Below are 15,269 nucleotides of genomic sequence, written 5' to 3'. Positions count from 1 at the left end.
ATTATGGCCCTGTCCAAGGATGAAAAAATAGATATATTATTTTGTTCTCTACCAACTCTAAATTTTATTTTTTTTCTTTGCATTAACACTTTCTTTAAATCAAGAATATATATATATATATATTACATACTAAGTTCTACAAATAGATATATATCCAATATTAAAACTTTTACTGTATTTGGCATGGAACTTATTTACTTATGGGTGCACTTGTGCAGTATGTCAATTATGTGCATTTAGATGTTGACACACTACTTCCACAAAGTTTATGAATTGTCAGTATGAAACTTTGCTTTCAGATAAGTTTAGTCCATTAAAGATAATTTAAGTTAGCTTCCTTTCAAGAGTGAAACACTAGGATACATAATGAGGTTTCTAAGATCCATATAGAAGAGTTTCGGCTTTTAAGATGTTTGAAACAAATAGATAACATGAATATAACTTAGTACCATCAAAAAAGGTGCACAGTATAAAATGTGGTACTATGAGTAAGGGAAAGTTTTATGGAAGAGATTATGTATGACTAGGATTTTCAAGGATAAGTTATCTAAAAAAAATAGGCAGAAAGAAGAAATTAAAGCAGGAGCATGAACAAAGACACAGGGGAGAACTTTGAGAACCAATATTACTCTAGTGGTAAATCTGTTAAGATACAAGTTTGGATGACTGGAGATAATGTTCTCGAAGCAATAGTGGGTGGCGAAAGATGTGTCTTGTGTACTGAATGAGGAAAAGGACGGTCTTCTGGAGATAAACTGTTTGTTAAAGACATCATGCCAGCACTTATATTGAAGATACTCACGAGGAATCAAGACTTGTATCATGATAATCACCCAAGAGCCATAGCAACTGTTCAAGAAAAATAATAAGAGCCTGATGAAGGGTATTAAGAGAGAGAAGGGGAGAAGGCGGGAATGATTGGTAACACGTAAAGTGATCAATATTGGTGATTGACTATTTACGGAGATAAAGGAAGAAAGAGGAAACTCAGATAGTTCCAGTGCACCTGGCTTGGGGGATGATTAATTGAGATGCAGAATTGAGGAGGAGGAGGAAGCCTTCCTGGGGAGGGTGAAAATAAGAGTTCAAACTTAAACCTGTTGAAATAGAGATGCCTGTAGGGCATTCAAGTGGATTTATTTTACAGGTAAATGTCTATGTGAGATTGTAGCTTAAAGAAGCAGAGGGGCTTAAGGTACAGATGTGGGAGATATCAGTATCTCAATGTAATCATATCTGTGGGATTTAACATGAGTAGGACTCCCCAGAGGAATGCACAGAGTCACAAGAGCAATCCAGAAGATACTTCCAAAAGTCAAAATTTATGGAGCAAATAGATAAATAAAGGCAGAAAGTATCAGACACGTTTAAACATAAAAACCAGAATCAAGCACAGAGTAGTGTATCAAGAAGGAGAGTGATCCATTTCAAATAGAGCAATGAAATTATTTAGATGAAGATAATGTTTCACAATAAAGAGGCCATTAGTGATCTTGAGTTTAGGGATGGGTATTATTCATTGTATATCTAGAACTACACAACTATGACTATACATACATACACACATACACCAATAGTTGGTATTAATGCTAAAATTAGTGACGGGGAGGCTGTAAATAATTATTGCAAAAATGCACTAACAAAATTTTTAAACCCATTTATAAACTGATAATATATAAAAGATCAAACTTCACAGATTATCAATGTCCATTTAAAATATTTTCAGGCAGCAGTATTAAAACAGACACCACCAATTTTTCAAATTGTGTGGGTTTTTTTCTTTACCCAGCTGAGTTTCTGTGTTTGCATTATATTGTTTGACTTGACAAGAGAGCCCATAAAATTCCCCACTTGTGGCCCACTTAAAAAAGAAGTATTATAGTTTTAGGCACTGTTGCATGTCATGCTGAGCTACAAAAAATAAAGAAAATGCCATAAAGCTGTCCACCTTCATTTCATTTTTAGAACCCCACACAGGGAGACAACAATTATATTAATCAGAGACAGACTGTTGAGGTTTAGATTTATTTTGTTTAATACTGAATCGTATAGCTGAAGGAAACATCAATTTCTTTTTTAAATGACACCATCACTGCCCTTCTAAACACTGCAGATTACTAATGATTTTAAAATTGCCTTAAGGGGAATGGGATCACTACTACTACATCACAGCTAAGATTTAGCGTGCAGATCTCACACTGGGAATGCATTTGCTTTTCAGGTTAAATAAATTCAGCGTCTTTTATTTGAGAACTGGGAGAATACTTTGTTGATTCAGGGCTCACTGTTTGTAACCTATGGCTAAAAGAAGTCAATTTAACATGAGAATTGCCACAAGTCTTTAATGGGAAGTTTGTTGGGAAGTGCCTTACTCTATACTTCATACCATGCTAAGAACCTTATTTAAACATACTTGTTCCCAAGTATGCCTTCTCTGATGCATTTGTGCATGCACTTATGCCCAAGATTATTTTGAAAAACAGAGATGAAGTTAGTCCTTATTCTGAAGAATTCCGGCACTTAAGAAATTTCTCCATGAAATGGTACTATGAAGCCTAGACACATTTTGTATGAGCTCAAACCTTCCTCCTTCCACTCCCCTCCCCAACCCTCCACTGTGCCTATCCACACAAAGAGATGCACCTGAAGCTCCTAGAGTGGAAAATGTGCTCAAGCAAAGGCAATCTCATTCTCCTTTATGTTCAATGTTACCTACATGATGTGTGTATTAATCCTTCCAATCACTACAGGAAATTCTGTTATCTAAATTCAAAATTCTATTCTACCTCGATTTGTTGATAAAGAAGTCCAGTCCCAGAGAGGTTGCATTACTTATTAACAACAACAATAATCATTTTGATAACTTAATCTTAACTCAGTATGATTCCAGAGCTTGAGATTTAACCTGTTCATCAAGGTCTATGTATTATAGGGCTGGATCTGGAGTGACAAAACAACATGACTTAGTGCAAGGATGAATCAAAACAACAGTATTTTCATCAAAAGTATAAGGAATAATAAGGGGCAGGAGGTAAAATGAGAAGTCTGGTGAATCTAACAGGGGAAGAGAGCTTTCTTTAGAGTCTATCCATCTGAAGGCTCAATGGCCCATCACAGAGATTTCATCATACTCTGCTGTACATTTCACAGAGCAGAAAATATGTGGTCCTTTTAGCACAGCTCCAAGGGACCTAAGGTCCAGGTTGTAGATTTAACAGCCTATGACTTCACAGAAACATTTAGGGTCTTTTGCTGCTATCTGTTGACTGAGGGACGTGGGGTCATCAAAGTTCTACAGTAGCTAGTATGAGGCATCTTTTATCTGGGACCATTTCTGAATATAAACCATGGGCTTGCTTGTGATCCAGTCAGGACATGCATACCCTATCTCCTGTGAGATACTGTGAAGGATCCAAAACAAAATAGCAAAATGACAGATTCTGTTATCTATCACTATTTCACTAGGACCCATTGATGCAAATTGTTTTAAATCTTCCATTATTGTTGGCTGTTGAATAAGTATCTTCTAAATGCCTCTTAGTCTTCATTGTATCTTATATCTTCTCATTTTGCCTGATATCTTAATTTTCTTTTACTTTTTTCCAAACCTAAAATGTTACTAATAGGTCAAAAGGAATTGGGATGATGGGATGATTTTCCCATCAATCATGACCTGGTCACCTCAATTCAATGTAACAGCTCTGAGTTATTCTAGGAAATGATTTATATTACCCATTTGACACTTAAAACAATATATTATTACTGTGTTTATTAGGTTGATTCTGCTCACGTCATTTCCCACTTACTCTCCTGCTACCACAAGTACTTTGACAATATTAATAAGATTTTCAATTCTGAAGGTGTTATATTATACCTTGTGAGTAGTTAGATCTATATTTGCTGGTTTGGAGTTTATTTTTTCCTATGCTGAACAACACTTTTTTTGCTACATATAACCTATAAATATTACTTCAGAAGTACTTCTTGTTAATATGGTTGTAGTAATAACTATGACACTACCTTTAAAAAAGTAGATAAAAAGTTCCTTCAGCTTTTGAATACAAATATTAGATTATTCATATTAACATATCATTAGAACATAAACACAAACCAATAACTCAAATTCAGTAGAGTAATTAACCATACATAACTTGGCTTTAAGTGGGTCTTAATAGTTTTTGGTGACAATTAAAATTAAATTTTATAAGTGTAGCATGAGTCATTTAGCAAAATTAATGTATTATATAATTATCATTAGATAGCAACAGGAGACCATTATGATGCATCAAAATTCCATTCCAAGAACATTACAACTTCTCCAAAACTGCAGAATCAGTTGGATGTAGGCTGCTTTGCATATTTTTCTCTTCCTTTGTACTTCTGAAATCATTTTAGTTTTATGAAAACACATTTTGCCTAAAGAACAGGGTAACTATACTGTATTAAATTATGAGTGTTTACATTCATATTTCAAATTTTAAAACTAAAACAAATTACAGAAGCTATTTCTCATCAAATTGAAAAACAAGGCGAGGAGGAGAAAGGTTAATGCAGGAAATTTTCAGGAACAAACAATCACCAGAAAAAGTGCCAGAAACAAGAAAAATGAAAATTAAACTAGAAATAATAATTTTATTGATGTCTACTTGTGCATTTTAATTGTATACTTCATATGGTTTTACCTCAATTCCAAATATTAAGAAAATGAGAAAGTCAATTTTCACAAATTATTTCAATACCTGTAGTTGATGTATACAATTAAAATAATTTGTTCTCAAAATATTATATTGTAGAATAAAAACCACAATGTAATTTAATCACCAGTATGATTAGTTCAGGACTCATATTCTTGTACTTTTACAATTGCCTCTTATTTCCCCTTTCAAAATTTAGGATCTTCCAACTATAAGCTATTCAGAAAACTGATGTTGTCATACCTCAGATTCTTCATGGGAACCCCAGCATCTTCTATAATGTGGCCTAGGGAAATATTTATGATATGGCATGTCTTATGATATGGTTTGCTTGCATTGCTCTTGCCTTTACTTACACAATTGCCTTTTCTTACACAATTACCTTTGCCTTGATAGTAACCGACCCCTCCCAACTTCACTCTTACCAGTATTCATCCTTTATGAACAAATTTCTGCATTTATCGCTTTCCATGATTTCTGCATATGTACCAAATGAAGAATTTATCACTTTAGAGCCAGGCTTCCTGATGCAGGCCTAATTCCTGCAGCTAAGGAGGCTGAGGCAGGAGGATTGTGAGTTCAAAGCTAGCCATGCAATTTAGTGAGGCTCTAAGCAATTTAACAAGACCCTGTCTGTAAACAAAATATAATAAAAGGGCTGGGGATGTGGCTCAGTATTAAGCATCCCTGAGTTCAATACCCAGCACCAAAAAAAAAAAAAGTAAAGAATGTGTCACCTTCTTAGTTTGGTATGGGAGAAATTTTCAGTGTCCAATGCTATCCTTGGAACATTCGCATACTCTAGCCAACTTTCACCTGCTAGCATCTGTAGCCTAACATACCTCAGAATTTGCATCCTTCTATCAGTATTATGTCAGTATTTGCCTACTTACTGGTGATGAAGAAAGGCCAAAACATTGCCACTTCACCCCAAGCATCTGCAGCCATGCACTCTCATGATTTAGTGTATGAATTTTCCATTTCCATCACTAGTGGGGATAAATAAATCTATGTACAAGTTTATACCTTTTCTTAGATACCCTTTGATACCAAACTCTAGTTCTTCTAGTAATAACTGATTTAAAGGTAATCCTTTATTGGGTGCTGTTCCTTTTCCTTTTTTTGCATATCTCTCTTATCTCTCCTTTAGTGCTACCTGGATTTCTCAAAAAGATTATATACACCTGAATCTTTTGTCTCTAATTTTTTTTCCTTGTGGTAAGACATTTGACATCAGAGATATGGCAAGGGAAGTGGATCCTTCAGATGGATTTGTGGAGTTGAATCCTTCCAGGGCCAGGAAACCAAAAGAACCACCAGGAGATTGTAATGTCACAATGACCCAGATTCTCCCCTGCGGTGAATTAGGGTGGGTGGCATACAAATGAAGAGGATGTATGTTTTATACAGTCTCTACAGGCTTTGATAATGACAAAGATAATTATAATGACTGTGGAGTTCCTAATTTTTATATGATAAGGGATAGGTTCAAACTAGACAAAATCCCAGAACACAAGAAAGTCTAAAGAAAAATCCCTCCTTTGCTATTGCAGAAGATTGGATATAAAACCAGGTCTGAATTATAGAAAAGGCTTACTTCAAAGCACCAATAATCCTGTTCAAAAGTCAGGGCATGAACAGGGAATAAGCAGGACCCTGAAAGCTGGAATTTAGACAACCAGGTTGCTCACATTTTCCTACAGGAGGATTCTTTTCTCCAATAATGGTATGGTTTAGATGAATGCCCTCCAAAGGTTCATGTGGTAAAGGATTGGTCCTGAGCGTGGCACAATTGAGAGGTGGCAAAACTTTAAAGAGGCTATAATAGGAAAAAACTACACTTAATGGGAATTGTAGGAACTCAGCCTCTTCGACTCTCTCTATTCCTGGCACAAGATGCAAATAGTTTGCTCCACTAAAAAATCTCTTCATAATATGCTCTTCATGAAAATTTTATTTTGGAATCATGGCTTAGAGGCTCAGTCCATAGTCAGCTGATTCCATTGCTCTAAGATGGAGGTAAGGCAAAATATCATGGTGGAAGGCCATGGAGGAAGAAAGCTGATCAGTTTAGGCCACCCAGGAACCAGAGAGCAAGCAAAAGGCTCCATGGACAATATAAGCCAAGGTGCATAAGTCACACCCTTAGTGATTTTCTTCCTTTAGTCACGCCCCACCACCTATAGTTACCACCTAGTGGTCCATTCAAATTAATCCATCCAATGGATCAATACACACATGAGGTTACAGATCTCATAGTCTAATGATTGTCATCTCTAACCATTGCTACATTGGACATCACATTTCCAACCCAAAGTTCTCAGGGGCCCTTCATATCTAAATTATATTTCCTGGAGAACAGCCTAGAACTGAGTCTTGAGAGTGCTGGCCAAAGAACATGTATGAAATACAGGACCTTTAATCAATACTAAATATTGTTTACATGGTCAAGTCAATTCACATGTAAATTTATGTATTTTATGCTTTGAATATTTCTATCTGAACCTAATTACACAGTTCTCTAAAAATATCTTATGTCCAAAAAAATATATCTTATGTCCAAAAAATATATTAAATAAGAACAATCTTATATTAGTCAATGTTAAATTACACAACAATCATAAAATGCAATCTACATGCTTAATAAGTTAAATCTAGATGAATAGGATAAGATTTAAAACAAAAAAAAAACTTGAAGAGTATCCAGCAAAGTCATTTAACAGATTACATTAGCTTCATCTCTTTTCCAAAATTAAAGTGTAAGAAACCATGCATTTTTTTTAGAAACACATTTATTCCACTTACCCTTACTTGACCCACAAAGGCATTGACTTCCTCCTCCACCACAGATAAGTTTCTAGGCAGATATGGATCAAACACTGGAGCATTGTCATTGACATCTGTCACTACCACGTTTACTGTGGCAGTTGAGGTCTTAAGGGAAAAAAAAAAAAAGATGATTGAAAGTGAGAGGAGCTATTTTTATTTTGCATTGAGCTAAGTTGCCATCCCCGGCATTTCTCTATTTGAAAAGCGTCTGATTCCTATTCCTAGTCAGGAAGCAGCAGCCTCAGCCTGAAGTTTTCAGACATCTCAAAAACTGATGGAAAAAGCAAATGATGATATTAAAGGGCAAACATCTTGAAAATGTCAAGTATTTCCTGGAGGCTTACTTTTCAGGAAATGATTTTACCTTTATCTTGTTCACATTTTATGAGTGGCAAGTATATATACACATATGTAGCTCTTTATCCCTGAAATGTACCATTCCTATGGTTTTAATCACATAATTTTCACCGTTTAAAAATAAAACCTAAGACATTATAAAATAAAGTGGTATACAAGGAGATATTCTCAAGCATGCTAATACTATCACTAAATATCACCTTAGTTATTGTCATGATTTATATCTAAATCAAGAATTTGAGTACCACATACTTGTGGAATTATTCCTCTATAATCATATAGCCTATGGGAAGGTGAGGATTAGTATGTGCTACCTAGTTTAAAGGTAAATGTTTCACCTTACAACTACAAAATATTATGTTGGTCAATGACTTGGGCACAATCAAGTTTACTTTGTCATGTGTGGCTTGAGATGGAAACTGCTGTCTAATCAAATCCTGAGTTCAGCACTTGGCCTCTACCTATCTCTACCATAGTGTGGGATAGTTCACAGAAGGCTAAGGACAAACCCTAAATTAAAAAGTCAAAAGTCCATTATGCTGCAGTATAAAATATTTAATAACATATAAACAAAATGTAGGGAGAAAAAGCAGGTAAAACAGTCATCAGAGATTTCTTCATCTTTTGTTTAAAAACTACAGACACAATTTCTACCAATCTGTAACTGATCTAAAGCTAGACTAAAAAGCTGAGTACAGATAAAACAACTAAAGGTGAATGAATCTGAAGAGGATTGGTAGTAGCCATTGGATGAGGGGTCAAAAACTGGATTTTCTTGCTGCCAAGAAGAGTGGTAATGATAAATATTTGATGCTTTTTGTCAAGATCACTGAAGTTCTGATGCATGATGATTATATGATGATTATATCAGGCCTCAGTGAGACTTACACCTCATATCAAGCTCTGAATAGACTAAGCTGAGCTGTCTCTATTTGAACAGAAGCCTAAGAAAGACCTCTATTTAGCAACATGTTTTATTCTGAACCTCTATATTTATAACATATAAAATGTTCAGCAGTTATTAAAAAATCACCAGGCATAGCAGGGAAGTATTGGGTATTAGTAATGGATTATTTCTTTATCTTGTATGTCCATGGGCATATCCATTAAAAATTCATATAGCTACTCTTTATGATTTATACATATTTAAAATTCAATAAAAATTTTATTTAAAGATACATATAGAATTGAAAAATAGTGCCCAAAACTAACAGCAGGCGGTATCTCAGTAAAGGGGGAGGAAAATAACCAAAAAGTAAAAACTAGCCAAACTAAAATAAATAAATAAATAAACATGAGTGGAAGTACAAATCATATTTCAATTGTAACATTAAATGTTAATGGCCTAAACTCACCAATCAAGAGACATAAGCTAGTAACCTGGATCAAAAAACCAAATCCAACAATATGCTGTCTTCAAGAGACTCATATGATAGGAAAAGCCATACACAGGCTGAAGGTGAAAGGTTGGGAAAAATCATACCACTCACATGGCCCTCGGAAGCAAGCAGGAGTGGCCATATTCATATCGAATAAAATCAACTTCAAACCTAAATTAATCAAAAGGGATAAAGAAGGACACTATATACTGTTAAAAGGAACCATCCACCAAGAAGACATAACAATTATCAATTTGTATGCACCAAACAATGGTGCGACAACGTTCATAAAACAAACTCTCCTCAAGTTCAAGAGTCAAATAGACCACAACACAATAATTATGGGTGACTTCAACACACCGCTCTCACCATTAGACAGATCCTCCAGACAAAAGCTGAATAAAGAAACTAGAGAACTCAATAACACAATCAATAACCTAGACTTAACCGACATATATAGAATATATCAACCATCATCAAGTGGATACACGTTCTTCTCAGCAGCACATGGATCTTACTCAAAGATAGATCATATATTATGCCATAGGGCAACTCTTAGTAAATATAAAGGTGTGGAGATAATACTATGCACCATATCTGATCATAATGGAATGAAACTGGAAATCAATGATAAAAGAAGGAAGGAAAAATCATGCATCACATGGAAAATAAACAATATGTTACTGAACGATCAATGGGTTACAGAAGACATAAAGGAGGAAATCAAAAAATTCTTAGAGATAAATGACAATACAGACACAACATACCGAAACCTATGGGACACAATGAAAGCAGTTTTAAGAGGAAAATTCATTTCCTGGAATACATTCCTCAAAAAAAGAAAAAAACAACAAATAAATGAACTCACACTACATCTCAAAACCCTAGAAAAGGAAGAGCAAAACAACAGCAAATATAACAGAAGACAAGAAATAATTAAAATCAGAGCAGAAATCAACGAAATTGAAACAAAAAAAAAACATTGAAAAAATTGATAAAACTAAAAGTTGGTTCTTTGAAAAAATAAATAAGATCGACAAACCCTTAGCCATGCTAACGAAGAGAAGAAGAGAGAAAACTCAAATTACTAACATACGGGTTGAAAAAGGCAATATCACAACAGACACTACAGAAATACAGAAGATAATTAGAAAGTATTTCGAAACCCTATATTCTAATAAAATAGAAGACAGTGAAGATATCGATAAATTTCTTAAGTCATATGATCTGCCCAGATTGAGTCAGGAAAACACACACAATTTAAACAGACCAATAACAAAGGAAGAAATTGAAGAAGCCATCAAAATACTACCAACCAAGAAAAGCCCTGGACCGGATGGGTATACAGCAGAGTTTTACAAAACTTTCAAAGAAGAATTAATACCAATACTTTTCAAGCTATTTCAAGAAATAGAAAAAGAAGGAGCTCTTCCAAACTCATTCTATGAGGCCAACATCACCCTGATCCCGAAACCAGACAAAGACACTGCAAAGAAAGAAAACTACAGACCAATATCTCTAATGAACATAGATGCAAAAATTCTCAATAAAATCCTGGCGAATCGAATACAAAAGCATATTAAAAAAATTGTGCACCATGATCAAGTAGGATTCATCCCTGGGATGCAAGGCTGGTTCAATATACGGAAATCAATAAATGTTATTCACCACATCAATAAACTTAAAGATAAGAACCATATGATCATCTCGATAGATGCAGAAAAAGCATTCGACAAAGTACATCATCCCTTAATGTTCAAAACTCTAGAAAAACTAGGGATAACAGGAACATACCTCAACATTGTAAAAGCTATATATGCTAAGCCTCAGGCTAGCATCATTCTAAATGGAGAAAAACTGAAGGCATTCCCTCTAAAATCTGGAACAAGACAGGGATGCCCTCTCTCACCACTTCTATTCAATTTACTCCTTGAAATACTAGCCAGAGCAATTAGACAGACAAAAGAAATTAAAGGCATAAAAATAGGAAAAGAAGAACTTAAAATATCACTATTTGCGGAAGACATGATCCTATACCTAGAAGACCCAAAAGGGTCTACAAAGAAACTACTAGAACTAATAAATGAATTCAGCAAAGTGGCAGGATATAAAATCAACACACATAAATCAAAGGCATTCCTGTATATCAGCAACAAAACTTCTGAAATGGAAATGAGGAAAACCACCCCATTCACAATATCCTCAAAAAAGAAAAAAATACTTGGGAATTAACCTAACAAAAGAGGTGAAAGATTTATACAATGAAAACTACAGAACCCTAAAGAGAGAGATAGAAGAAGATCTTAGAAGATGGAAAAATGTACCCTGTTCATGGATAGGCAGAACCAACATCATCAAAATGGCGATATTACCCAAAGTTCTCTACAGGTTCAATGCAATGCCAATCAAAATCCCAACGGCATTTCTGGTAGAAATAGATAAAGCTATCATGAAATTCATATGGAAAAACAAAAGACCCAGAATAGCAAAAGCAATTCTAAGCAGGAAGTGTGAATCTGGAGGTATAGTGATACCAGAGTTCAAACTGTACTACAAAGCAATAGTAACAAAAACAGCGTGGTACTGGTACCAAAACAGGCAGGTGGACCAATGGTACAGAATAGAGGACACAGAGACCAATCCACAAAATTACAACTTTCTTATATTTGATAAAGGGGCTAAAAGCATGCCATGGAGGAAGGATAGCATCTTCAACAAATGGTGCTGGGAAAACTGGAAATCCATATGCAACAAAATGAAGCTGAAACCCTTTCTCTCGCCATGCACAAAAGTTAATTCAAAATGGATCAAAGAGTTTGATATCAAATCAGAGACTCTGCGCCTGATAGAAGAAAAAGTTGGCTCTGATCTACATATTGTGGAGTCGGGCTCTAAATTCCTTAATAGGACGCCCATAGCCCAAGAGTTAAATACAAGAATAAACAAATGGGACTTACTTAAACTAAAAAGTTTTTTCTCAGCAAAAGAAACAATAAGAGAGGTAAATAGGGAACCTACATCCTGAGAACAAATTTTAACTCCTCACACTTCAGATAGAGCCCTAATATCCAGAATATACACAGAACTCAAAAAATTAAAAAATAAGATAACAAATAGCCCAATCAACAAATGGGCCAAGGACCTGAACAGACACTTCTCAGAGGAGGACATACAGTCAATCAATAAGTACATGAAAAAATGCTCACCATCTCTAGCAGTCAGAGAAATGCAAATCAAAACCACCCTAAGATACCATCTCACTCCAGTAAGATTGGCAGCCATTATGAAGTTAAACAACAACAAGTGCTGGCGAGGATGTGGGGAAAAGGGTACACTTGCACATTGCTGGTGGGACTGCAAATTGGTGCAGCCAATATGGAAAGCAGTATGGAGATTCATGGGAAAGCTGGGAATAGAACCACCATTTGACCCAGCTATCGCCCTTCTCGGACTATTCCCTGAGGACCTTAAAAGAGCACATTAGAGGGATACTGCCACATCAATGATCATAGCAGCACAATTCACAATAGCAAGACTGTGGAACCAACCTAGATGCCCTTCAATCGATGAATGGATAAAAGAAATGTGGCATTTATACACAATGGAGTATTATGCAGCACTAAAAAACGACAAAATCATGGAATTTGCAGGGAAATGGATGGCATTAGAGCAGATTATGCTAAGTGAAGCTAGCCAATCCTTAAAAAACAAATGCCAAATGTCTTCTTTGATATAAGGAGAGCAACTAAGAACAGAGCAGGGAGGAAGAGCATGAGGAAAAGACTAACATTAAACAGATATGAGTGGTGGGAGGGAAAGGGAGAGAGAAGGGAAACTGTATGGAAATGGAAGGAGACCCTCATTGTTACACATAATTACATATAAGAGATGGTGAGGGGAAAGGGGAAAAAAAACAAAACAATGGAGAAAATTGAACAACAGCTGATGGGATAGAGAGGGAAGAGGGGAGGGAAGGGGAGGGGGGATAGTAGGGGATAGGAAAGGTAGAAGAATACAACAGTCACTAATATGGCATTATGGAAAAATGTGGATGTGTAACCAATGTGATTCTGCAACTTGTATTTGGGGTAAAAATGGGAGTTCATAACCCACTTGAATCAAATGTATGAAAGATGATATGTCATGAGTTATGTAATGTTTTGAACTACCAATAAAAAAAATAAAAAATAAATAAAAAAATAAAAAGTACTTTAAAAAAAGATACATATGAAAATGGTCAGAACAGCGTTATAGACACAAAATTTGGAAACCACCCAAAATTCCATCAATAATAAATGTTTATATAGTAAGTTTTATTCAAGCAATATCATAATACACAGTAGTAAGAATGAATAAACTTCTTCGAGTAATCATTTGGATAAATTTTATGAAAATAAGGTTAAATGAAAAAAGTCAAAGAAGACTGAATATAAACTATATACACCATTTAAACTATATAATTCCATTTATATAAATTTCAAAACCAGGTATAATTTCTACATGGTGAAAGAAGTCAAGATAGGGGTCCTTGGGGAAGAAGATAGAATAAGGACTAGCATAATCAAAAGTCTGGGCTTCTGGAGTTCTGATTAATTTCTGTTTCTTAGAATAAGTAGTAGATACATAGGTGTGCTCAATATGTGAATTTATAAATCTGTACAATTATCATTTGCGTGTTCTTCATTTAAGACATGTACACATACAAACATACATATGTGTTGTGAATATATGTGTAAACAAGTTCAAATGTTTATGACTAGATGAACTGCAGATATTTTATTGTCCCCCTCTAACATTTATATTTTTCCCAAGAAAGCTACATGAGTTTTATAACAAAAAATATTTTAACAAATATTATTTCTTTAAAAGTTAGGTTAGAGTTGAAACCAGGGAAAGAAATGTATGTTGTACAGTTGAAGTGGTTTCCAGTTTGCTGAAAGGTGAACAAGACATTAAAATGGACAGTCTGGAGCAAAACTCCGAGAGTCACCTTAGCAGTTTGCTGGCTTTTCTTCAATCTACCTGATCATCCTATAGGGCAGACTATCTGTACTTCCCTATCAATCTAATCTACCCTGATCTCATCCTATTCTTTTAGAGTCTCATTCTTGATACTAAAAAGCTGTATGTTTTCAGGTTGTACTCTATCCTCCTTCAAACACTGTGTCCTGTAGTTGGGTAATGTACAAGAGGACTAGATCACTAAGAAAACTGAAACGTTAAGTAACGACATCACTACATTTTGGGCCCATAGGGTGTGATATTTATGGACATTTTAGCACATCTCTCCATGTCTTAGAGAATTTTACTGAAAATGTAAGAAAATAAATGTATGCATTCTAGAAATGTAAAGTCATAAACATAAATATACTTACAGTTTATATATTTATTGAAAAGTCTGAAGATAGCACTTGCATTAGATTTACTTGGGTAATCAATTTAAACCAAATACTATTTCCTGGCTATACATTAGAACTATTGACTTTATTTTTTGAATCTATAAAAATTATTATAGATTGGTTAACTGTAAAATATGGGATATGAATTTTTGTAGATTGGGTCCTAAAGATGGTAACAATGTGCTTCAATATGGTTCCAAGTGGTATAGCATATTAAGGCCCTTTATTAAGGATAGATTTTTTTAGATTTTTAAAATAAGATATTAGTAAATTAACATAGACCATTTAAATTAATGATTTAAAGATAATGTCAGTTAACTCATTTTCACAATTTTTAAAATCAATTTATATTATGCTAATTAAATTAAAAAATACCAAGCTAATAAACCAAATTAATAAATAAAAAGCTATCCTTTTCCTACCAAGGAAATATGCTTATTAATCATTTTCTCAAATGTTTTGTGAACTTATAATTCTACTAGCTGAAAATATACGTAATTTAGTATTAAACACCAAAATTGATCACTTTTGTGTTTTAAATTATAGACGTATCCTCAGAATATACATTCTGTGCTCAACCAAGTCATTTAGATATTTCTGTTGTAGCATAA

The 15,269-nt window shown here is 34.5% G+C and overlaps 1 protein-coding gene across 3 annotated transcripts in view; it reads right to left on the bottom strand.

The window, feature by feature from the left end:
* The window catches only part of Pcdh15 (protocadherin related 15), a 1,685,700-nt gene that overhangs the window by 207,137 nt on the left and 1,463,294 nt on the right, over positions 1–15,269 (bottom strand). For all 3 annotated transcript variants that reach the window (XM_058578029.1, XM_058578030.1, XM_058578028.1), the window contains one exon: positions 7,500–7,628. In XM_058578029.1, coding sequence (XP_058434012.1) covers positions 7,500–7,628 — 129 coding nt within the window. The remainder of the gene's footprint in view (positions 1–7,499; positions 7,629–15,269) is intronic.

The sequence above is a fragment of the Marmota monax genome, unplaced genomic scaffold, assembly GCF_021218885.2.
Source record: "Marmota monax isolate L192 unplaced genomic scaffold, Marmota_monax_Labrador192_F-V1.1 WCK01_AAM20220418_F8-fsc00019, whole genome shotgun sequence".
NCBI classification, from domain to species: Eukaryota; Metazoa; Chordata; class Mammalia; order Rodentia; family Sciuridae; genus Marmota; species Marmota monax.
The sequence above is the reverse complement of the archived record's forward strand: the minus strand, read 5'-3'. Positions and strand labels throughout refer to the sequence as shown.